The 25,383-nt window shown below is 40.6% G+C and overlaps 1 protein-coding gene across 4 annotated transcripts in view; it reads right to left on the reverse strand.

Annotated features, from left to right (window-relative positions):
* The window catches only part of PRUNE2 (prune homolog 2 with BCH domain), a 305,278-nt gene that overhangs the window by 202,004 nt on the left and 77,891 nt on the right, over positions 1 to 25,383 (reverse strand). For all 4 annotated transcript variants that reach the window (XM_062208438.1, XM_062208436.1, XM_062208437.1 and 1 more), the window contains exons 5-6: positions 24,162 to 24,314; positions 21,762 to 21,856 (exon numbers count right to left, since the gene is read on the reverse strand). In XM_062208438.1, coding sequence (XP_062064422.1) covers positions 21,762 to 21,856; positions 24,162 to 24,314 — 248 coding nt within the window. The remainder of the gene's footprint in view (positions 1 to 21,761; positions 21,857 to 24,161; positions 24,315 to 25,383) is intronic.

The following is a 25,383-nucleotide window of genomic DNA, read 5'->3' on the forward strand; positions in this document are numbered from 1 at the left end:
TATCTCTAGTTTCTCTAAGTGATGATTTCTTTAATTAGAGCTATTTATTTCTCTAGGGCAGAATCAAAGCTTTTCTTTTGAGATGTGTAACTATATTTTAAAATATGCCATCAAAACCATTTGGAATCATTTCAGAACCTAATAAATAATCTATCTTTTAAGTCTTACCAGATTGTGATTTATTAATTTCAGCTTATCTTTAAAGAAAAAAGGGGAAAGGAAAACTCTTGGGGCAACTACCTTGTGGATGCAATAATAAATAGGATCAAACACTTTAGTAGGATATAGAACATTTCTTGCCGCTGTCTTTCTGTCACTGTAAATGTGGGACAAGGAACCCAAGAAAAAAGCAAAACAGCTAAGCGCCTTGGTTACTAGAAGCATCAGTCCTGCATGCAGACAATGCTCAGAATCTGACCCAAGGCATCAATAGAACAACCAAGACCCGGGCTCTTTCGTACATAAACATTATGCCATTAATCGAGCTTGGATTGTGGCAGTCTATTCTTATAAGGTGACAAATTAGCCATCTGGCTACCTCATAGATGACAAAACCAAAATGTATTAAACTCTGTGGGGTAAATACACCCACAGGCAAAACTAATATACTGACATTTTTAATACTAATTGAAGCTGATTGATTTACGTATTCTACGTTCCCAACTCTCCAAAATGATGTATTTAATGTTTTATTTTTAAACACAATTAAAAAATAATATATAAATATATACATACTGCAAATGTAATACAGATAACAAATTCATTTAAGCCCATTTATGCACATTAGTAACACACCATGTGGCAGAAAGACTAGGACTACGAGAAGACCCCTTGGCGATTTATTTTATATTAAATCCCTAATGGCCTCTCCTTATCTTTGCAAAAATATGCACGAAAGTCCAGACTATGCAGCCATTGAAATGAATGGTTATTTATTTGCTAAACGAGAACCCTATGTTTAATGTTCCTTAGACATAAGGTAGCCTGGACAAGTTGCATTCCTACAGCTCCATACATCATTTATTTTACATACCCTAACTTCTCACAACAGGCAGCATTGTAAGTTGCTGAGATCTTTGTTTCCAATTCCATTACTGGAAGATTAAATGTTAACATGTTTACTTGCTTCTTTAGCAACAAAAACAAATTTATGTACCATGTTGGTGCCTGACACATACATGAATATAAAATGGGAGAAAGTTTACAAATATCAAGAACTACAATCAAACAATGGATGAATATTGAAAGTCTAACTTGCAAATAAGGCTCTATTAAATATGAAGGAGAATTCTTCAATTTTTTTGCAAAGAAAAAAATACTAGTATCTGCAAAGGCCTTACATGGTGTTCTTGGCTTTTTCAAAGAAAAGTGGGTTTTTTTGTTCTTTGTAAAAAATGCTTAAAACATGCCATAAAACTTGGTTTTTGACTATTCATTTTTAATATTGCGCTGACATGGACACGTTTTCCTATCAAGTTATTTCCTGTCAAATCACTTCTTGTCATGGGTTCACACAACTAAAATGTTGTGGATCCAGAAATATCCTTAGGAGATAGGAACACAAGAAAAATCACAATGTTTACTACCTCCCTCAATGCTTTCTTCATCTAACCTCTGACTCTCTGTTGCAATCAAAATCAAGAAGGTTTTTAAGGAGAAGGAATTCACAAAGAAGCAAATATCTGACAGGGAAAAATGTGTGGAATGAGGGAAGAGACAAGACTCCCTTCCTATCTCACAGGAAACAGCAGCCCATGTTTCTCCAGGACAGTAGCCTTCCAACTTCCCCTTGTCCATGGCTTTACTCTGCAGGTTCAGTCACCCACAGTTAACTACAGTCTGAAAATTCAGTACAGAAACAAGGTACTTTGATAAAGAGAGACAACAGTCAGATAACTTTTAACATATTATATTGTTATAATTGTTCAATTTTATTCTTGTTAGTGTTAATCTCATGCTGTGGCTAATTTATAAACTTAATTTATAAATTAAACCTTATCAGTTGGATGTTGCTATAGAAAAAAACCCAGTATATGTTAAGCTTGGTTTTTCTGAAGTTCCAGGCATCTGCCGAGGGTCTTGCAACACACCCTCTGTGGGTGGGGGTGGGGTGGGGTGACAACTGTATATTGATAAGTACAACAAGCAGGACTGACAAAACATGATTGTGGGGCCATGCTCTGGGGGCTAATTCTGCCCAGGTTCTATGCAAACTTAATGATTTTTTTTGGATACTAATGGTTAACATTGCCTGCCAAAAATTTCCATTCACAAAATATAGTCTTAGCAGTCAAAATGTTTAACTCTGTGTCCAGATCCAAATTGTAATTTTGATACAGAGGTAAGTTTCTACCCTCCCCTAGGTTCTGGTGGTCTCTTCTTCATTGGTCTTGCTAACTGTAGTTTCAGAGTCCCTTTGGTTTAGAGCACAAGAAAGTAAGATAGAGTAAGAAAGGTAGGAAAATCACCTGTTCACTGTTACTTTCTGGAGCATGTAAATGTTAGTCTTCTACTTTTTTTTGATATCCATGCTGACACTTTGTCCATGTAACACCCAAAGACCTGTCGGGACACCCAGCTCCTGTTTCCCCTGTGCCCCTAGACAGTTGGAATGCATTTCTCTTCATCATTTTCCTGGCTCTAAGGAGGCTGGCTCTACGTACCACTTCTCTCAGCTGAGATCTTCCATTGTTTTTGCTTCAAGTCAGCTCTTTTGGATGAGATCTAGGAAAATTACACACTGGCTGTCTCTCACCAGATCTGGGCTTTTGCAGATATTCCTGTATCTCCTTCTCTGGCGATTTTTTGGGATTAGTGTTGCTAAAGCCGCAGTTGTGCTGTATTCCATTGTTGGCCCAGCCAGCCAGCACATTTCTTGCCCTTTGAGGTGTTCCAGCCACGAGTGAAGCACCTGCCCACTGTGTCCCCCACACTGAGAGGGGGCTTCTCGACATCTTGTGTTAGCCTTCCCATACGCACTACTCAGGCTTGGGAGATGCCACCAATGCCCCTTCCCCGTACTCCACACATTTCAAACATTCTTGTCTTTTCAATCTCCAACTTGCAATCTTTATAATCCCTGTAAGATGGGGAGAGTTGTAAGAGCAGTGTAGCCAGATATCATCTGGTTTCCTGGTCTCATGCATTCCTTTGGGAAGACTGGTAGCTTCTTCTGGTGCTTCCCTTGATTCTAACTGCAAGGTGCCTTCCAATGGACCCTACAGAGCAGAACCCACCCCTCTCCCCCTACTCACTGCCACAGCACAAGGATTTCATGGACAAAATCCAGAATCTCTGCTGCTCTCTGAATTTCTGTTGGTTTCAGCCAATAAAAGCCCCAGGAGATGCTAGGAAAGTAAGGGTAGAGCATTTATTCTTCCATTTTCTCTTGCTTGGGGTCACCATGAATTCAGCTATTCCGCTATTAAAGGCCCCTCCCAAAGTGGTCCTCTTTTTTCAATCATTTCCTCTCAGGTTCTGGGAATGTCTTGCTTTTTATTTCAGGCTTAGGTAGCAACCCCTGGGATAGTGCTCTTCCTCACATCATCCCTTGGCCTTCCTTCACCTAGTAAAATGGCTCACCTTGTGAGTCCTCCCTCAAATCCTGCCAGCTGGATGGACCATCTATTCCTGCTGGGACACAGACTGATACATCTTTACAAATACATTTCCCTGTGATGCACTACATTATAATATTTCAAACTCATACCATACATAATATGAGCTTGCCCAGTTCCCTATTTCTCAACAGTTTTGAGCAAACATTTCTAACATGATCATCCAGACACTTTTTTGCTCTCTATTATCTCCTATTAATAAGGATTTCTACAAACTCAAAGTAAATCCTGATGGCAAAATCTCTATACTACTGGAGACCTTTTAGCTGGTAAAGAGAAAACTGGAGTCATAGAGTCTCAGTCCCATTTTGGGAGGCAAGATTATTGGTCAGATGAGTCCAAAAGCAGAAACTTGATGTCCTCACCATCCTCTCCCTGTGGGTACTGTGACTCTTCCAATGGGCTTCAGAGCATTTGATAGGATGGCCTTTATCAAAATAAACCTAAGGCAACTACAACTTCAAATAAGTCACACAGTCAGGCCTCTGTATCTATGGGTTCTGCATCTGTAGATTTAACCAACTATGGACTAAAAATATTTGAAAAGAAATTACACCCGTACTGAACATGTTCAGACTTCTTCTTGACATTATACCCTAAACAATACAGCATGACAATTATTTACATAGTATTTACATTGTATTAGACAATATAAGTAACCTAGAGTATATAGGAGGGCATGCATAGATTATATGAAAATGTATACTACCTTTCAGAATGGACTTGAATATTCACCGATTTTGGTATCTACAGGGGGTTCTGAACCAAAGCTCCTACGATGCCAAGTGGAAAGTGTGTATGAGGAAGTAGATAAAAAAGAGACAGTCCTGGCTGAGGGTTCTGGTGGATTTTAAATGACTGCAGATTATTTCCAGCTCCTCCCATCTGGAGATGGAGTCACTTCTCCCACTCTGTGTGCACTGCCCCATGACTCTTTTTGACCATAGAATGTGGCATGATCTCATGGGATTTGTGAACTGAGCCCCCTCAGGTTCTTGTTTCCAATATCCTGAAAGCTTTCTGTTCTCACATGAGAATGAAGGCCACCTGGAGAGAAAGAACCAACCACCCTGTCATTCATTCTAGCCTCCCAGCTGAGGCCACATCTACTCCAGGGAAGCCACCCTGAGTCAGCCAGGCAGAACCAGACCAGTACCTTGACTGAAGAAGAATGAGTGGGTTCAGGCAACACCAGCAGAATCACGAGAAACATTAAATTACTGTGTTCTGAAGTTTCAGTGTGGTTCCTGGTACAGGAATGGCTAACTGAAATAGGAATGTTCTTGTCTCTTACACAAAACTGCTACTAAACTATTCTACAGCCAGCTATTTCAGTCAAGAAAATAAGTCCAGAAAAATAAGATCTAGGTAACAATTAATGGTAACATTTAGCTTATACTTCTCTGACCCAACGTGTTATAATGGGAAAAAGATAATGACTATGGAGTACAGAGTCTTGAGGTGGCTTACTTTCCCTCTGACAAGATAGATAAGATGGGACTTCAAAGTTTCTATGGAAAATAGAATTAAAAGATACATTTATTTTGGTGCCAAAAAATTGAAATCCATGAATACAAGGGATCTTCAAAAAATTCATAGGAAATGTAGATTATGAAAAACTATGCATAGAATTCAAAATTTTGCAACAAAATAAACCTCCTTTAATTCTATTTTCCATGACCTATATAAGTGACATGTATGTCTATGCCTTAAGAAAGGCACCAGGATTTTATAAGTTGTATAAAGTACCTACCATGATGCTGGGCACATAGCAGGCACTCAATGAATGCCAGTTCCCTTCCTCAGTATGTGCGTATTTGCATGCATCCAAAAGGACCTCATTTGGAGTTTTCTAAGTCAGTGGCTCTAAGTGTGATCTCTGGACCAGCAGCAGCAGGGAACTTATTCTTAGCCTCTACCACAGACCTATTGAGTTAGAAGCGCTGGGTGTGGACCCGGCCATCTGTGTTGTGCCAAGCCCTTCAGGATCAAGTTTAAAAATCCTGATACTGGGCTAGCGCTATGGTGTAGCAGGTAAAGCTGCTGCCTGCAGTGCAGGCATCCCTTATGGGAGCCAGTTCAAGTCCTGGCTGCTCCGCTTCCAATCCATCTCTCAGCTATGGCCTGGGAAAGCAGTAGAAGATGGCCCAAGTCCTTGGACCCCTGCACCCATGTGGGAGACCCAGAAGAAGCTCCTGGCTCCTGGCTTTGGATCAGCATAGCTCTGGCCATTGCAGCCAATTGGGGAGTGAACCAGCGGATGGAAGACCCTTCTTGCTCTCTCTCTCTCTGCCTCTCCTTCTCTCTCTATGTAACTCTGACTTTCACATACATAATAAATAAATCTAAAAAAAAAATCCTGGCACTGAGCTAACAGAGATCATAATAAAAGCAAGTAGCAATTTTGATATTTCTTCAGGTTGCACATGAGAAAGGCATTAAGAGGCGCTGTTATTGTGTCACTGATAATTGTGTGGAAAGATCATGAGGTCATTTGTTGTTTGTAGACATTCTAGGGACAGACAGTCCCAGAGAAGCACATTATATAATTTATGTCACATTTATGAGGGGCTTTCCTTGTGCCAGATACCATTCTGAGCATTTTGCAAACAGTGACTCAGCTGCCTCTTGGGACAGTCCTCTGAAGCCAGGATGAGTATGACTCCATTTCACAGATGTGATACCCTGCAGCTATGTAACAGGCTGAGGGCAGGAGAGCTGGTTTGTGTCAGCTCTGGCAATCTGGCTCCTGGGCTAAGACCCATCCCCTTAAACTCTCTCTCTCTTTACTGTCCATGATTTTTGCTTTCTGTTCGGATGGGATTAGCAATTTGCTGTACTTTATAAACTCCTTGGTATTTCACATCATGATATAATACCAAAAAGATAATAATACAATCTCACAATAACGCCATATAGTGGAAAATAGAGTGCTTCTATTTTTGATGTGTAGATTCTTGCAGTAGAATAGCAAAAACAGATAATGCTATTTCTTGACTATATACTTGGTACTTAGTAATAGAACCAAATCCTCAAAAACACCCAAGACAGACATGGGAACAGAGGAGGGACAAGTCTGATCCTTGGGCCTGTTTTTTGCATCCAGAGGTAGATTCCCTTTATAGTTAGAATTATCTAAGAGCTCTCCAACTACCAGGGGCTGTGCACAGGAACAAAAGTATTAAAACAACCGAGCTGACCCTGATGTTTGACTGTCCCTTTCTCCATTAAAAAGGCCTTGTAGTTTTTACTTTTGCCTTGTATTAAATTTCTAGCCTGATGAAAAATGTGTGGTTCTTTTATTGTCTCTGTTACCAAATAAAAGGAGATAGAACATAGCTTCAAAGTTTCAAAGGTCATAAGCAGTCTCCTGATTCATGCCGTGTCATGTGAGCAGAGTGTGAGGGGATATCTGGGCCAAAAGTGCCTTTTGGGTTTACACATGTTCTTCCCTTTCTTTTTCCAAAGGTACAGCCATGCTTGAGGGCTCTGATATGAATTGAACAGAACTTTGTTCCCCAAATTCAAGCAGATGTTTAAACTCAAAAGTCTGATGTTGGAGCTGGTGCTGTGGCGTAGTAGGTTAAGCCTCCACCTGAGGTACCAGTATCCCATAAAGGCACTGGTTTGAGTCCTGGCTGCTCCACTTCTGATCCAGCTTCCTCTGATAGCCTGGGAAAGCAGAGGAAGATTGCCCAAGTTCTTGGGTCCCTGCACCCATGTGGGAGACCCAGATGAAGTTCCTGGCTCCTGGCTTTGGATAGGCCCAGCTCCAGCTGTGGCAGCCAGCTGGGGGTTGAACCAACAGATGCGAGACCTTTCTCTCTGTGTCTCTGTCTATAACTCTGCCTCTCAAATAAATAAATAAATCTTTAAAAAAAAAATCCAAGGCTAACAGTAAGATTTGAGTCTTTATCTAATTATGGCATCTGAGAGGTGGGCCTGGTGGGAGGTCCCTGGGCCACTGCAGGTGTGTGCTGTTAGAAGGTAGTTGTCATGAGGGGTTGGCTTTTTAGGTTGAATTTGTCCCAGCTTCTCTCTGTACTTCCTGGCTCAACCAGTGATGGTTCCTCTGTACACACTCTGCCATTGCCAGCCTGCACCAGACACCGGACTAATTGTGCTGCCTGATCCCGAACTGGGAAACTCCAAAATGTAAGCCAAAACCAAAACCAAACAAAAGCAAAAACAAATCATTCCTTCCTAAGAAACTCCTCTAAGGTATTTATTTAAAGTGACAAAAAGTGGACTAACAGAGGTTTCTCTCAAAGCTCCCAGTGACTCTGACCTCAATCTACGTTGGATCCTGTCAGCCCATTTTCTAGCCCCCTGGTACCCAAACGTCATTCTTCATTCCTCCTCCACACCCAACCTTCCCTATCTCTTGTGCATTCTGAAGTAACCTCTGCACTCCAGCTCTGTGCTCTGTAGGATTTACTTATTTTGGATCAACAGGCAAAACATTCAGCCTTATCCCTGATGGGCTGAGCAACAGAAGTCAGCTGAATGCTCTACTCCTGAACCGGAGTGCCCTATCCCCCACCTCCCCAATCAACCCAGCTCTATCTTCTGCCACCACCGTGAAACAATCCTGAACACACACCCGCTTCGGGATGTTTTGTGGTGCCCAGGGTGCTCTCACTGGCACTCTTCTCTGTCCTTGCACAGCACAGTCAACCCAGTAGGTTTTCCAGAGGACCCAAACACGGGGCAGGAGGAGGGGGAAGCCCACTTCACTGGTGCTTTTCACTCAGTGCCAGGAACCCTGCTCTCTCCCTGCCGCACCTTGGCACAGGTTCTTCCTTGTGCCTGGAATGTTTCACCTTCACCACCCCACCTTCTCCCTACAACAAACCTCATTTCCACAGCCAACTTCTACTTGTCCTTCATGTTTGTGTCATCTTCTCCCAGGAGCATTTCTGGTCTACCTATCCCTCCTGAATTAGGCCCTGTGCATCCTTGGTATCCAGTAGTGGCTCGGTAAAGCCAAGTGGAATTACCAATCATTGCTAAGCGTAGGGAAGACAGAAAACAGTGTATCACAACATCTAATCTATTTCAGGCACATTCAGCCACTCAATAAGTGTTTGATAGCAAATGATTACACCAATGAGTTATTAGTGAGTGGTTCCTCTTCCCTCCTGGGGTCCCAGGGACACATCAGCCAGTTTGATGGGCTGTAGGCTGAAGTGGTGGTGGTGATGGCTGTAGTGCAGGTCAGCAACACCATTGTGTGGGCTCCTTGGCCAGGCGAGTACCCAGTCACCATTTCTGGTTTTATTTGGGATTAAAAGGAAACACTCATAAAGGCTAGAACAATATATAATCACCCACAGCTGTGCTGGGCATCAACATTTGTGCAAAAACTACAAACTAGATCTCCTAATAGGATCAGAAAAAGGAATGTTAATCTAAAGTGTTGACAGGAAAACAACACATAAGTAGTTAGTGTCACAAACCACTTTTTCTAGAGGAGTCTTCTAAAGTTTGTTTATGATAGAAATAATAATAAACCTATTTTAAAAAGTTCATAAAAATTCAATGAGAAAAAAATAGAATGTAAAGTCCATACAATGAATGTAAACATTCAGTGAATGATGGATAGTATTACATTTATTTTCTGAAATTTGGATTGTTTGAGATATTCACTAGCACCAGGCTATCAGCATTGAATTATTATTATTATTATTTTTTGAAGGAGCAAAAAGGAGACAATCGTTCTGGATGCTTACCTGATCTCCTTCTTCCACCACTAGGCGGCAGCACTGACCTATAATAACCTGCTTTCCCCCCTACAGATGCAAGCACTACTTAGCAATCACTGGGATTAAGCTTAGCCACAAAAAGAGGTCTATTCTAGAAAGTAGCTCTCCTAAATTATTCCTTTGTTTGACTCTTCTTATTTCTCTGAGTTGCCACTGGCTATTTGGTATAAATTTAGAATTTCATGTTAGTGTGTACTGAAGAGTCTGTTACTTAGGGAACCAATGCAGGGTTTAGCTACACAGGCAGGAAAGGGCACTCGAATGCCAGTGTATGCTGTTGTGTCTCTTCTAGAGATTTCTCTGTCACAGGAAAGGCAACAATTGTTTCTCTGGTTTCACAGCCCACTTTGCTGTGACAAGATGATACGATGTAGTAATTAACCATTAAAATATTGCATGTGATTCACAGGAGTGTTACACTCTAAATCAAGGACAGGTCCTCAAACTGGCAAAATAACTCTGAAGGCAGAGAAAGAGAGGAGGCGAAGGAGAGAAAAGGTAAGCAACAGCTGCTATTATAAGTAACACCAGGCAGCTAACACTGGGCTGAGCACATTCCTAAAAATGTAATTAGCCAAATCCTTCCAGAAATTAAACCATCAAAATGACATTAGAGTACACTTAAAAAATGTGTTTACAGAATGGAAGAGCAGCCATCCTAGCATATTGCTATGTCCGGAGGGTGTCCCTTCTTGTAAAGAGAGATGCAGAAGAGAATTAGACATTGTGCTGGGGAGAAAGTCCAAATCGTCACAGATCTATTTTGTAAAATGCTCTTTCTTAATTCCCTCCACAGTGCTAAAGTTGAGAATGAACTAACTCAGTAGGCCATCTTCTGGTTTCTTTGTCATCTCAGGAGATGATTAGAATGACTAGAACCAAAGTCTAATATGACTTCCCCAAATACCCATGGTTATTAAAGCACAGCGAATGACAGGGAAGATGCTGAATTCTGCCAATGTCATAGAGCTTACTTCTCAAAAAGGTAGACACTGATACTCCATTTCCTTTCTGAGCAAATGGCCACCTTACCTCCTTCCACTAGCAGAATTCAATAAAACAGAACTTCCTGCTTATTACTTTCAAGGTCTAGAAGCATATTATTGATTTACACAGGATGTAGTGATAGATGAGTTATTTCAAAATTCCTTCTGGTAATATGCCCATTTCCTCAAGAGAATGTGAACTTAACAGAGCAGTCCCAAATATGGTTACAGAGGTACCAGAAATATCCCATCTAAAGGTAAAGCCTTAACTATCTTGCTGATATGTGGCCAGACTTTCTATTGACTTTTTAACTAACATGTAGTATAAAGTTACTGGGAATCCAGTAATACCCAGAACAGCAGACGTGATCATGAATAATGGAGCAGTATTTCTGGAAGGGAGCTTGTGAACAGGTGGAAAAGCTGTGCAACACCCAAGAAAAGGTAGCCTGGGTAGGGATCAAAGTAACAAAGAAAACCACAATGTGGTTCCAAGGGTATGACTTGCTAGCACAGCATGTGGTGGTGAAAGTTATCATCTAGAATACCTCACTTGAGAAGGCAAGCCTTGGATCTCCAGCTACACACAATGAGCAGAAGAGAGCAAGAAGATTCTGCCTTGGCAAAAGTCTGAACCCCCAGCATGCGTTGTGACTGAGAAGGGGAGCTAGCAGTAGCTGTGATGTTTTCCCAGAGAGTAAACTATAAAATGAATCATGCAATGCCACTTGATACTTTAAACATGACCTGATGTCTCCAGATGCAAAGTAACCCTTCCTACTCTTAATCTGAACTAAAAGTATTCCCTGTTGGCCATATGATACCATTGGACACCAGCTAGATAAGTCAAGGTTCTACCTTTTCCTTAATGGCAAATAAAAACTGCTATTTCTTTGAACTGCATTTAAAAAAAATCTATGAGCACTTCAGCTGGTAATGTCTCATGAAGAGAAATACTTTTTCTTTAAAGATCTATGCATTTATTTGAAAGGCAGAGTGACAGAGAGGAGAGGGAGACAGAGAGATCTTCCATTTGCTGGTTCACTTCCCAAATGCCTGCAATAGCTGGGGATGGGTTAAACTGAAGTGAAGAGCTTGGAAATCCATCAAAGTTTCCTACATGAGTGGCAGGGACCCAAGTACTTGGACCATCATCTACTACCTTGCCAGATGCATTAGCAGGAAGCTGGATCAGAAGTTGAGGAGCTAGGGCTCAAATCAGCATTACAATATGAGATGTGGGCAGGTAGTTGTCATTTAAGTTCTACTACATGCAAGATATTGGCACTCCTTTAGGGCCCAGTGATCTTAAACTTGTGCTTAACAACATATAAACTGTACACTAACACTCCTGTACATGCCAGACAGTGTTATATAGACAAAGAACAAAAGGATTTGTGGGAGGTTTGACATTGAATGGACAGCCTTGGATGCCAGAAGAGGTTTTTCTTTCATTGGTAGTCGCCAAAGATGTCTGCATTTAATTCCTTGCCTCCTCAAATGCTCTTACACCCCCTCCTATCCAGAACCGGGGTCTAGCTCCCAAGAGTGCTAACAATGTTTAACAGTTGTTAAATTTTCAGGAAAATCTGCAAACCCATCATATTAAACACGGCCATTATAAAATAAAATTCTGCCATAATTTATGTTAACAAAACCATATTAATGACAAAAGTGATAAATGCTCAACACCCATCCCTTTCTACTACATTTACTACTAGCAATGCTCTTGAAGTTACTTACATTGATGTATCTGTATGCTAGCAGTGCCATATAATACTTTTTATTAGTTCTCTTGTTCCCCCTACTGTAATAACTATCTAAGGCAGGCGATTGTATAAGAAAAGTTTATTTTGGCCATAGTTCTGGAGGTGTATGGAGTAGGGGCCTCATCTGATGATCCTGAGGTGGCACAGACCAATGCACTGCAGGAGACCAGGAATGTGGATGTCTGTGTGTCTCTCTCCCTCTGTTCACAAAGGCACCAGGATTTAGTCATGGGGCTCTACCCTAACGGCCGCATCTAATCCTAATTACTTCCCTAAGGCACTACCACTGAACACCACAGTACAATTAAGTTTGTACCCTCTTAATATCTCATGATGGAAATAAATTTCAACACAGGAAGTCTTGGAGGACACTTTATATGCAAACCATATCAAATGGTACACTGCACATCTCCTTACAACTCTGCTTTGGATGATATCCCATGGATACCTTGAAATCAGCAATGGTAATTATACTTAAATCAGAGCTTGTTCCATTGATTATCTAGATCAAGTTTGGGCAAACTATGGCCCATAGACCAATTCAGCTCAATGCCTCTTTGTGAGTTGTTATTTAAGTTCCTACATAATAACCTCGGTTTTAGCTCTTGGACTGAAAGCTTAAAATATTTACTATCTGGCACTTTACAGTCTAGCCTTTAAAAAGTAATGGAGAAAAAGTTCATAATGCCAAAAATACTAAAAGTGTGTTGTCTTCAGCCATCACATTGTGAATAGCCCACTCACACAAAAAATAAGGAAATACTTTAGGATTTGAAAATCCTCTTTCATAAATTCAGAGAAGAAGTCATTCATGTTGTTGATAAACCAATGAAGTTCAAACATAGGCCTTTCTACTGTTTGATTATTTCGTTAAGGAAAACAAAATCATCAACTCCATCTTGTTGGAATGACATTCATTAGTTGCAAGGCAAGAGTTGCACAGAAATAACCAGTTCCCTCTATGAGACTATATTAATTTTATGGAATTTATAATAAAGAATATATTATTTGTAAATTGTGTGCTACACATATTTCCATTCTATCAGTATTAAGTGTGTGTGTGTGTGTGTGTGTTTTGGAAAGCCCATTATTAAACATTTACCAGCACACCACTGCTGATTTCCCTTGTCATCAATCTGGGCTAGCTTTAAAGACTTGCACAAACAATAAAACACAATGTTAATGACATTCTAAGACATTTGAAGTTAAATTGCAAGAACTGCAGTTTCTACCCATTGGGGCATTTCCTCTAAGAATCAGAGTAACATGATGCAAGAAGCCCAAACCACATGACAGTCCCAAGTAAGTTCCCATTTGGCCAATATCTTGAGTGTGGCTGCATGAAAGACTTTGAGCAAGAATTGCCCAGCTGAGCCCAGTAAACTCCACAGAAATAGGAAAGATGGTAATATCCTGTTTTAAGCCTCTATGTGTCAAAGGTGATGTACTACACAGCAATAAATAACTGAAACTCTGAGGAGGATTCAATGAGAGATGAGCTAATTGGACTCATCACATCATGACCTTAGGAATTCTTCCCTGGGTTTTGAAGCCCTGTTTTGTTCCATACTCATGATGTAAAGGCACATTGGCAAGCGTGCTGGGGTTGGGGATGGGGACAGGGATGGGGACTGGGATGGGGCTAGGGATGAATAATACACGTCCACATTTGCATGTAATTCTGAGTCACAGAGAGCCCCTCTCCACTAGAGACACAGCAAATGAAACAGCACACAATGAAACACTGACCCTACCCTACTCACTACCAAGCAACCACATTTGGTCTTCATGGAAGGACACACAACTTCTTCCTCAGCTTTCTCCTTTCTGCTCCAATGAAACTGCCACCTTTGAGGTTAGTGGCAACTTCAGTTCCTAGCAATCTTTTGATGAGGTTGTGTCCTCACCACATGGATCTTATCATATCATCTCATTCCCACTTCACAATTGCCCAGGAGAGTAGGAGGAGATTTATGGACCCTGGAGAGAGATTATGCCTGGGGAAGATTCCATGTTTTACACTCCCTCTTCTCCACCTGCTCCATGTAAATGCATTTTTATCAGTGTGCTTCCAGGGAGAAAGAGAGGGGTCTAGAGCACCTCCTTAAACCACAGAAAACAGATTCATGGTGAGTTACTCTATGATATCTAAACCTTGAATCACGGCTTGACTTTTTCTGTTTGTGCTGATATAGTAAGACATCCTAGACTGAGTAATTTAGTAAATAATAGAAATTCATTTCTCAGACTCCAGAGGCTGAGAAGCCCAAGATCAAGGTGCCAGCAGATTCAGTGTCTGGTGAGCACCTGCTCCTGGAACCTTCTTGTGGCAACCTTCCATGGTGAAAAGGACGAATAGGTTCCCTCAAACCCCTCTACAAAGGCACCAAGACCATGCTCTCATGATCTAGTTCTTTCCTACTGGCCCTGTCTCTTAATACTATTGCCCTGGGGATGAGGTGTCAACACATGGATTTGGAGGGATGAGAAAATTCAGGTTAATAAAGGTGCTCATCTAATTCCTGCTGCAAAATAAAAGCTTGAAGCAGTATTGGTGAACTTAGAGAAATAATGTCCATTAGGGAGCTAGATGGACCACATTCTGACCATTTGAAATTGACCAATAGATAGGTAAAATAGAAAAAAAGGTGTCCATGAAAACATCCACTTGCCTCCGAGGTTAGCTGTGTAAGGCATTTCCACATAGGTAAGTTCTTCAGACAGATTTTTAGTGTCTTGGAAATATTTTTGACCATCACAAACTGTGGATTCTAAATATTATAAGCATCAGCTACTTAGTGTTTTTCAAAGACAAAGCACTATTGCTATTGATGTGATAAAGCATCTCTTAAATGGGAATTTGGATTATCTCAGTTACATCTCATTACCAACAACCACTCATAGCTCAATAGGAATGCAAGTCTACTTTTCTGGGTCCATGTTTCACTTTCTCATTTTGCCATCGTCCTTGAGAGGCCATGAATTATTAGCTCTAAATTAGTTTCCAGTTGTAATTCATAGGCCTCACATAGACTAATTGTTAAACTGACACAATGAAAGTTACCTAATTGTATTTGTCATTCACTTTAAACCCCTTTGGAATCCTCAACCAAACAGGAACTGAGAACTCCTAACACCTCAGCTACTCAGAGTTTTGTAATTTATAATTACTACAGTGCTCAAAAGGAATACTGTTTCATTTCAATAAAAATATTCTATTACTAAAACTTTTCACTAAGTGATTGGGTTGTACTTCTTTCTGAACACAGATTTGTAAAAGCTAAATCACAGCAAGGAAAAACCAGAATACTCATCTCCTTGAATTCTAGGTCCTGAGAAAAAAAAATCAGACCCTTCTTGCTTTGTGGCATGTCCTACCCAGCACTCATCCCATAATCGTTTTTTCCTATTAACTTAACTGATCTTGCCAAATCTCCACTATACTGGTGACCAGTGATTAGTCTCACTGTAAGCACTTAGAACCTGGACAATGTTTTAGTTTAAAAATTAAAATGATCTTTTGGAGCTGGCATTGAGGTACAATGGGTTAAGCTGCTGCTTGCAATACTGGCATCCCATATCAGAGCGCCAGTTCAAACCCTACTTGCTCTGCTTCAGATCCAGCTTCCTGCTAATGGGCCTAGGAAAGCAGCAGAAGATGGCCCACATACTTGGGCCCCCACCACTCACATGGGATGTCCCAGTGGAGTTCCAGGTTCCTGGCTTCAGCATGGTCCAGCATCAGCTATTTGAGGAGTAAACCAGTGGGTGGAAGATTCTGTCTCTCCCTCTCTCTTTGTCACTCTTTATAAAAATTAAATAAAATGATTTTAGAAAGAACTAAAGGTATGAATATAAGGAAGGAAGAAAGCTTGGTATTAAGAGTAGGATAAAGAGGAGTGCCAACCAGGGATTACTTTAAAATGTCTAAACCATCTGATACCCTGAGTTTGTGGCAGTGACTGATACCTGATGGCTTACTAGTGAACCTGAGCAGGTTCATCCTCTTTAATAAGTCTTGTCTGGTGGCACCATGTCCCCAGTGGTATATAAAGTGCTGGAGCAGGACCAAACCAGATTTTGTTCCAGCTCAAAATTAAAATAATGATTTAACATCTCTAAATTCTAATTTCTTAAGACGGAAATTATGGTATACATTGGTTACTTATTCTCCAAACTGGCTTTTCTTCCTGAGAATGTAACTAGGCTACAATTATCAGTGTTTCTCTGGTTAGATGTCACAGAGCCAATGAGATGTGAGCAAAAGTGGTGGATGTCACATCTAGACCAGATCTATAAAAACCATACCTCTGGCATCTGACACTCTTTGCCCTCTTGGCAGAGAGGATAGGGCAGTACTCCAGGGCAGCACTCCACGGCAGCCCTGGGAGCCATATGTTGAAAGTTGCTTCTAGGGGCCAGCACTGTGGCTCACTTGGCTAATCCTCCGCCTGCGGTGCCGGCATCTCATATGGGCACCGGGTTCTAGTCCCGATTGCTCCTCTTCCAGTCCAGCTCTCTGCTGTGGCCCTGGAGTGCAGTGGAGGATGGCCCAGGTGCTTGGGCCCCTGCGCCCACATGGGAGACCAGGAAGAACCACCTGGCTCCTGGCTTCGGATCAGCGCAGCGCTGGACATGGCAGCCATTTGGGGAGTGAACCAACGGAAGGAAGACCTTTCTCTCTCTCCTTCCCTCTCACTGTCTGTAACTCTACCTGTCATTAAAAAAAGAAAGAAAGAAAGTTGCTTGTGACTCACCCCTGGCCACCCAACTTGGAACGACAAATGGTATTGTGGCCTCATGAGTAAGAAATATGGTATGGGTGTTTGGCACAGAAGTTAATACACTGCTTGGGATGCCTACATCCCATACTGCAGTACCTGGGTTTGAATTCTCACTCCACTCCCAATTCCAGACCTGAGGAGGCAGCAGGCGATGGTTCAAGTACTTGGATGCCTGGGGAGACCTGAATTGAGTTAGTTCCTGGATTCTAGCTTCAGTCTGGCCCAGACCTGGCTATTGGGAGCACTTAGAGGAGTGAATCAGTGGATGGGAGATCTTTGTCTCTCTTTCAATAAAGTTTTATTTACAAAAAAAAAAAAACAATTTCTGTGTTGAGTCTCTGAGATTTTAGGTAATGGTTACAGCTGTTGTAGCTACTTTAACCAATACAGAGGCAATCATAGCACCTCTACTTGATAAGCCTGCTGGATTAAGAATCAAATGAGATAATATTAGTAAGTTTTACTCTACTATCTGGTGCACAGTGAGTGTAGACAAATGTCAAGTCTTATTATTATAGCTAAGAAGAGTTGGCAGATATGGACCAAAAAGGAAATGGAAGCATTTGTGATTTAGGACCTGGAGGATAGTCAGCACGTGTTTAATTAATTGGGCAGAATGACTTTGAAAATCACCCTTTCTGAAATGCCTCAGTGAATTTTGCATTTTGAAAACCATACTAACATATGCTCCCCCCAAAGACTATTCATTCTATCAAAAAATAAGTAGTAAATATAGCCACTTTCATCATGACTTCTAAATAACTCCAAGCTCAAGCAATAAAAAATCATAGTTGGTGTCTCAAATTGGTAAACCAGATTTCAGACTGGTTTTCTCAGTCTTAAATCACCAGTTACCATGGGTCAATTATGCTCCATGGAGGCCTGAGTAAACTTTCCCGTTTGTCAGTGAGGATTTTAACAGTAATCTTGGGAATTCTGGTCTGTGCTCTGAGAGTCGATGGAAAATGTTGGTGTCTTTCTCTCTGCAGTGGTCCAGGCTGTGGTGTGGATGGGAAGCTTTGTGCTGGGTGAAGTGAGTCAGCAGTCTCTGAGTCACTTTACCAGAATGCAGCACATGTATTATTTTTTTTATTGCAGGTTGCAAATAGCAGAGTATCTGCAGGTCCCAGACTAAGAGCACAGTAGAACAGCCAGAAGCCCAGAGGAAAGAGACATGAACAAATCCCTCAGACTAAGCTTTGAAAAAGGAGATAAAATTTCAAGAGTTGAAAATCCCCTCTGTTCCTCATTTAAAGGAAACTGATTTGAGATCAAAGCATGTGGGAGTGACAGGTTCATGCAGACACACTATAAGTTTTGTTCTTTTTTTAAAAAAACAAATTCTCATTTTTAATGTTTTATTTATTTATTTGAAAAACAAGGAGGTAGGGGAAGAGAGAGAGAGAGAAAGAGAGATTTTCTATCTGCTGGCTCACTCTCCAAATGCCTGCCACAGCCAGGATTGGGCCAAGATGAAGCCAGGTGCCAAGCTCCAGCCAAGCCTCCCAAGTACTTAGGTCATCATCTCCCAGATGAATTAGCAGGAAGCTGAACAATGACTACTTTCATGAAAAGTGTGTCATGGCTTGCATTGTGCTCCTCCCCCAAATTTTATGTGGAAGTTCTAGCCACTAGCACCTCAGAATGTGATCTTCTTTGAAAACAGGGCTGTTGTGGGTATAATAAGATGAGGTTCACATATAATAATATGTGAACCCTAATCTGTGGTGACTGGTGTCCTAATGAAAAGAAGAAAGTTCAGAATGGGTCTTTGGCCTAGCAGTTAAGCTATCAGCTGGGATACCTGCACCCCATATTGGCATGCTTGGATTCCAGACCTGGATCTGCTCCCAATTTCAACTTCCTGTTAATGCACACCATGGGAAGCAGTGGTGATGGCTCAAGTGACTGAGTTTCTGCTACCCACATGGGGGACCTGAATTGAATTCCTGCCGCCCTTTCCTACACCCTGAAATTCTGCAGAAGCTCTGTCTCATATCCTTCCATGACAATAGCTCACAACTTTGCAAAGCCACCCAGTCCTTTATTTGGACAATTGGATAAGCAGAGCCATTTATAAATACATGACCAGTTTTTGTCTATCTGATTTCAGCCTCCAATCATAGCTGTCTGGAAAAACTTACTGGAGAACAAAGCAGCTTCCATGGATGCCCTAGTGAGGTAGTTTCCTAAGCTGTCCATACTGACTTATTTCAATTCAAAATGAACCAAAACTCAAATATCAAAGAGACAAATTGTCAATGCTAATATATGTTGTGTTTATACTTTCTAGCACCTTGCCAGAAAATTGAAGAGAAACAGAAGTTAAAGATATCATTATTACCCTAAATTAAGTTAAAATATTTTCTAATCACAAGTTAGTCATCTAAACCAAACCTGGTGAGAGTTCAGAGGATGGTAATAAAGGAACTGAGAATTTATGAGTCACGATGAAGCACCTGGTTCTTGGAGGATTCATGAGACATATGAAGTCAAAGGGACTAAAACCATCTCTTTGAGGAAATAAGCAGCAGCCTTGAACAGCTACATGGGGAAAGAGTACGTTTCTAAGATTAAGTAATTAATTTATTTGAAAGGCAGAGGAACTAGAGAGAGTTCTTCCCTCTGCTGGTTCACTTCCCAAATGGCTGCAATGGTCAGGGCCAGGCCAGTCTGCTACTTTCCCAGGAGCATTAGCAGGGAGCTGGATAGGAAGTGGAGTAGTCAAGATTCCAACCGGTGCTCATTTGGGATGCTGATGTCACCAGTGACCGCTTAATCTGCTATATCACAATGCTGACCTCAGAAAACTAGTATTATGGGAACACTAGTGCAGGGATTTCAAAAATATTTGCGCCAAAGAAACTGATCTTTTACTTCCTTTTCTACAAACTTCTCCTCTTATTTTTAAAAGTGAAGCGAATGAGAATGAAAAAGGAATGCTGAACTATAATCAAGTATGAGTAGAGATTGTAATCATACCATCGCATGATCTACAGAGAAAACTAGACTGTGCTCTTAACGCAAGGTTTCTTCCAACTGGCAGATTGAGTAAATACAGTGCATTTTATCTTTCAAAGAAGATATCAAATGTTACTAAAGTGTTCTTTCCTATTACTCAGTTACTTTTAATACCCTTATTATGCAAAAGTGAAAAGCTCTTACTTTGCTGATTAGAGTTAAATCATGTACTCTTCTCTGTAAACACACAAGTCCTTCTCCCCTCCTCCCAGAAGACCATACAGCGCATCCAGAGATGTACTTAACCACCTGATTAATTACTGGACCTCTATGCAAATTACTGTCAAGTTTAAAATGATCATTTTATTATTTATTCTGCTTCATATATAGTTTCCCATATCTGTCAAAGCCATTTGTACATCCCCTATAACATAAATTGGAAGTATATTAAAGCTATAGTAAGTCTATAATATTAATAACCTTAAAATAATTTGCTAACTACAATCAGTTCCCTAAGCAATTATAAGATGTTCTATGTTAATTTAGAAAGGAATTCCAAACAAGGCATTTAAAACCTAATAAGATGCCATTAAATGAAGGGAGAGAAGGGGAGGGGTGGAAGGAAAGAAAACCCTAAGGCTTGAACTAGTAGAAATGATTTTCAGAGCTACTGACCCTTGCAAGATCCATGCTCTCCTTGAGTTTCTAGATAAAAAGCAGATTTCTAATTGAAGGTGATTAGCTAGTTACTACATCCCAAATTGCATGTTTTTGTATTGATTCATATCAACTACTAATTTCATGAAGCATTTATCAATCTAAAAGTCCACAGAAACAGCTGAGTTAATCTACCAACTACATTCACTGAAAACATATTCTATAAGCCATGAGGCCTTATATAACATGACAACAGTCTGCCTCCTGATACTGATTTTTATCCAAGAGCTGAAGTGTGATGTTGATCAGCTGGGAATAAGTTTGTTAAGGAGATCTCAGAAAAGAACACCTGCCCAGCTCTTGGGCCTTCTGAGTGGTGGACACCAGATATACATGCCTGCTATTCCACAGAAAAATACATCTTATAAAGTCACCATCATTACAAGAAAAAAAAAGCAACATAACACTTCTAAAATCCAAGAGGCAAATTCTTATACAAAATCTTTTGTCTCCCTAAATGTGACTTGAGATCTAGTTGCCACAAAGGTAGATTATTTGATTGAGGCAATAAAGCAATAAAGAAACACACAGAATTCTTCAAAAGCATAAATGTGCCTCTGTAAAATATAGTCCCCATTAGTTAGGCTAATTAAGATTAACATACAAGTCATTGAAAACCCCCAAAGTAGACAAAAGATAATTTGCCAAGGAAATACACAAAGGCAAGAGGAGCAGTCACTCCAAGTTGTTCATTTAACAGACTGGGAGGAGGATCCTTATTAATTCTTGAATTGCCATAATTCACTACCAAAGTGACATGCATCCAAATAGCTTAAAATGGCCAAAGGACAATGTATTTCATAGGAAGTTCTCTAAACTCTGATCTCAGAATAGAATAGGGGAATGAATCCAATCATGGATATTTTAACTACTACTAAACAAGTTAAATTATTCACATGTAGATATTTGTGTTTTAGATTTTGTTTTACAAAGACTAATGAAAGAGCACTTACTTGAGAATACAGGTTTGGCATTTTTTCATTGACTAAACAGTTTTTTCACCCAAAATAATAAGCTACACTGCAAGTTGAATCGATCATAAAGAAGCATTCCAAGAAAAACAAATACCATTGACTTATGCAGTGGACAGAGTTGTATTCCAGTTGTTCAGACTGCAATTATGTGAAATCTATCAATGCTGAAAAAGCATTATCAACCTTACCTCGAGGGTCATGTCCACTGTACTGATGGCCACTTTTATTTCTCCATCTGACAGTTCCTTTAGGTCTTTCAAGATTGTCTGTTCAATACTTAAACCTGTGGATGATAGACAGACCCTGTTATACTTTTTTCTGTAACACCAAAGGATTACCTAATAACAGTATTTTCCCCTCTAATATCACATTTATCCATAGGAAACGCGTGCACTGAGGCCATAATCATATTAGTGACAATGTCTACATTGGTTAGGATTCCAGCAAGATAGAAAAGTCACCCTTCATGATGCAAAAGAAAGTTCTTTAGGGACAGGACACTTACAGACATGTGGGAAGGACTGAGAACGTGAGTGAAAGATGCTAAGGCATCCAGAGACTCACAAGGGACAGGAGCAGGAAAGAAATCTGGGACTGGAGTGGAGGTCAGGGAGAGGTGCAGCGAGAAGGGAGCAGAGAAGAAATATCATAACCTTATACTCCTTCCTCCTCCCCTAGGTGCCACTAACTGTTCCCTTGACCAAATCCAACCAGAAGCCAGGAATAAGGGATCCCAGAAGATTAAATACTCAAGGCCCAGCCTCTGTAGGTCTAGAGCAGACAAGAGCAGGAAAGGAATGGGTGGAGGTGAGCAAATGAAGAAAACCAAGCACCATCACACAAAATAATCAGATGATAACCAACTAATTCAAATTTTGCTTTCAGGGCACACTTGGCATAATTTCATTCAAAATGTACATTACAAATGTGACTATAAAACTCTTATAATTAAGTCAGCCACACTTGTAATAGGCTCTGGCAATAGGAGCAATTGAAGTCCTTAATCGATGGGAGTAATAATCCAGAGTGGTGAAATTATCAGAACTCCATAGTTGTGGTTCAGTTGACCCCTGTGTTTCACTGAACTCTGCTGTAGCAAAACAGGAAATGTGTACGTCTTCACATTTAATTATCACACTTCATTATTAGATCCGATTAGGCCCACTCTCTTAGGAAGAAGATCTAAATAAAGCCTATTAGAAGCACATGGATCCTTCCCAGATGCATGTGAAGACATCAAGGTTGACCGCTTCTACCAACCCAGAACAATCTGTCATTTGCAGTGGCTTGGGAAAACAGATAGGAACTAAATATTTTTCTTGGACTTGGAGATTGAAAAGTCAGTGTAAAATGACTTATAGAATGTATTAGGATACGTAAAGTTTTGAAGATGAATGACAGAATGCACAGCAGCATGCGGCTATGTAATAGGGTACATCAACACTTGTTCACAGGCAACAAGGTACAGTGGATGCTGTCAGTGATCTTCACATCTCAGAGCACCCAGCTTAAAGCTCAACTGCCAGCACCTGCATCTCTTCTCCCGCGACCTGGCTTTGGCCACCAGAACCTATGCTGGGGAATTAGAGCCCTCACCATGCCAGCAGTCTCCTAGCGAGTGATTAACAACCAGCAAGGAAACTGGATTGGCAGAGTCTGTCAGTCTCTGTGATGGGAGCATCTTTACCACTTCTAATCTTAAGCTACCAACTCAACATCAACCAACCCACAATATTCCTGAAAACTTAACCATCAGGTGTTGGAGCCTGGGTAAGCACTCCTTGAATATCACCACATCCTTCAGGTGATGTAACCCCGACTTTTCCCAGGGTTACTTACTTAGATTAACCTCTGGTCTCCCACTGAGCCCAACTGCTTGATAAAGCACTCCATTCCCCTAGCAGTATGGCCTGTGATCAACTCCAAAATAAGACCACTTTGCCTCAGGCTCTGTTCCTTATTAAAGTTATGTAAAATGCTGTTTGCACCTTAAAGATAAATCATCTGGTCACTTGACAGATGTCAGTGTTTGAGATTGGGAAAGAATGAAGCCCTTCCGTTCACATCTGCAAAATGAGGCTATCAGGGCACCTGACTCACACCTGAGGACCGAGTAAAATCATCTTTACAAATAAGTTGTGCCTCAGAATCTTACATAGAGTAGACATTCAGTGAATTATAACTGTTAATTATTATAAAACAGTTGAGTCAGAAAATTCATTGTCCTCAGAAAGCTTAGAGAACAGTTTTATCATCTTAAGAATTTCCTCTCACCTTTCTTTCAAAAATTACTTGATCTATGAAATTCCCATTGTGCCTGGCATTGTTCCTGCCACATGCACAAAATAGGATTCTGTCAGCACAGGGATTGCAGGTAAAGATGCATCTGGGCTGTGCATTAAATGCATAAATTAAGCACACATCCAGTCACGAAGGCCTCTGGAGAGAGGCTCCAGTACAGGTTGCCTGTTTCCAGGTGAGCCAACACCAGGAGCAATAAAGAAGAAACCCAAAGCACACCCAACTTCACCTTCCGGGGTCTGACAACGCTCTCTGTAAAAGCCAGAGCTGGGATTAGAGTCACTCACCCTGAGCACCAAACTGGGTCTCCTGCAGAATGTTGATAATGTCCTCTCTTGGAGGCAAGTTAGGAAACTTTTCTTCCAAGATAGAGAGAATTTCTTCCTGCTTTTCCGAGATCTTCTCTGGTTCCATGGTCATCCACTTGAAAAGGATGCTACCTGAAAGTCAGAAAGAAAAATGCCCTTAAACCTTGCAGTTGAGCCAGGATGGGGCCAGGCAAATCGGTTTTATGGCCTCTTGATCTAAGCTTTCCATCCTTAGTTCTGGCCTGGACCAATAGAATCCACAGTGTAACACACAAGAGACAACTTTTAGAACACCTTTCAGATACCATCTTCCCAGCCTCATTGTTCTTCAAGTATTTATCTCTGCAGCTTAACTGACCTTATCATATACTATAGCACAGAGTTTATGGGTAAAGGAACAAAATACAGAATTTTTCCCTTATCTCACATTAAAATAAAAAATTATATATGTTGGTTTTAAATGACTTCAAGTGGAAGTTAGTGGTAAATTATTTTACAATCTAGTCCACATTCCCTTTAAGGCCATAGAAAACATTGTTCTCTGTTGATTTTACACACAAACTTCCTCCTTTTCACAAGCAAATGATAGCAAAGTCCCACTTTCAGCAGCAAAGAAGTATGACATCATGGTTCATCTGAAGTCCACTTCTGATTAAATTATAAAATTATAAAGATTCATGAGCTAGGCCTAAACTGCAAGCTTAAATTATAAAATAATATGCCAATATGAATGACCTCTCACAAACTCCTTGAATTTCTATGGATAACCTTGGCTGGAAAGGGAAAAAAATTCTGAACCCCTCACCTACCTCCCAAGATCATGCTAACATAGAGTTACAGGAAAAGAGAAGTTTTGCTTAATAACTTTATTAAGCAAAATTACTAAAGACTCTAAAAATCCCCAGAGCTATTGATTCTTCAAGGCACTGCCATCTCTCTAGATACAAGTGTGGCCTTAGTGTTAGTCATGGGGGGGAGGGAAATAGAAGATAAGTAAAGAAAGAGGGGAGAAGGTAAAAGGGAAAATAGAAGACAAATTATCAAGTGAGGGAAAACTACGATGTTTAATTCATACACCTGTTCTGAAACCAACGGAACTCGGAAATTTGGTCTACATTTGCCATTAAAATGCTGCAAAATTCCAAGCAAGTCATCTGGCCTCTTTACTCCCATGGGCCCATTTTTTTTTAAAGCTTTTATT

This window comes from Lepus europaeus, chromosome 12 (genome assembly GCF_033115175.1).
Source record: "Lepus europaeus isolate LE1 chromosome 12, mLepTim1.pri, whole genome shotgun sequence".
Taxonomy (NCBI): domain Eukaryota; kingdom Metazoa; phylum Chordata; class Mammalia; order Lagomorpha; family Leporidae; genus Lepus; species Lepus europaeus.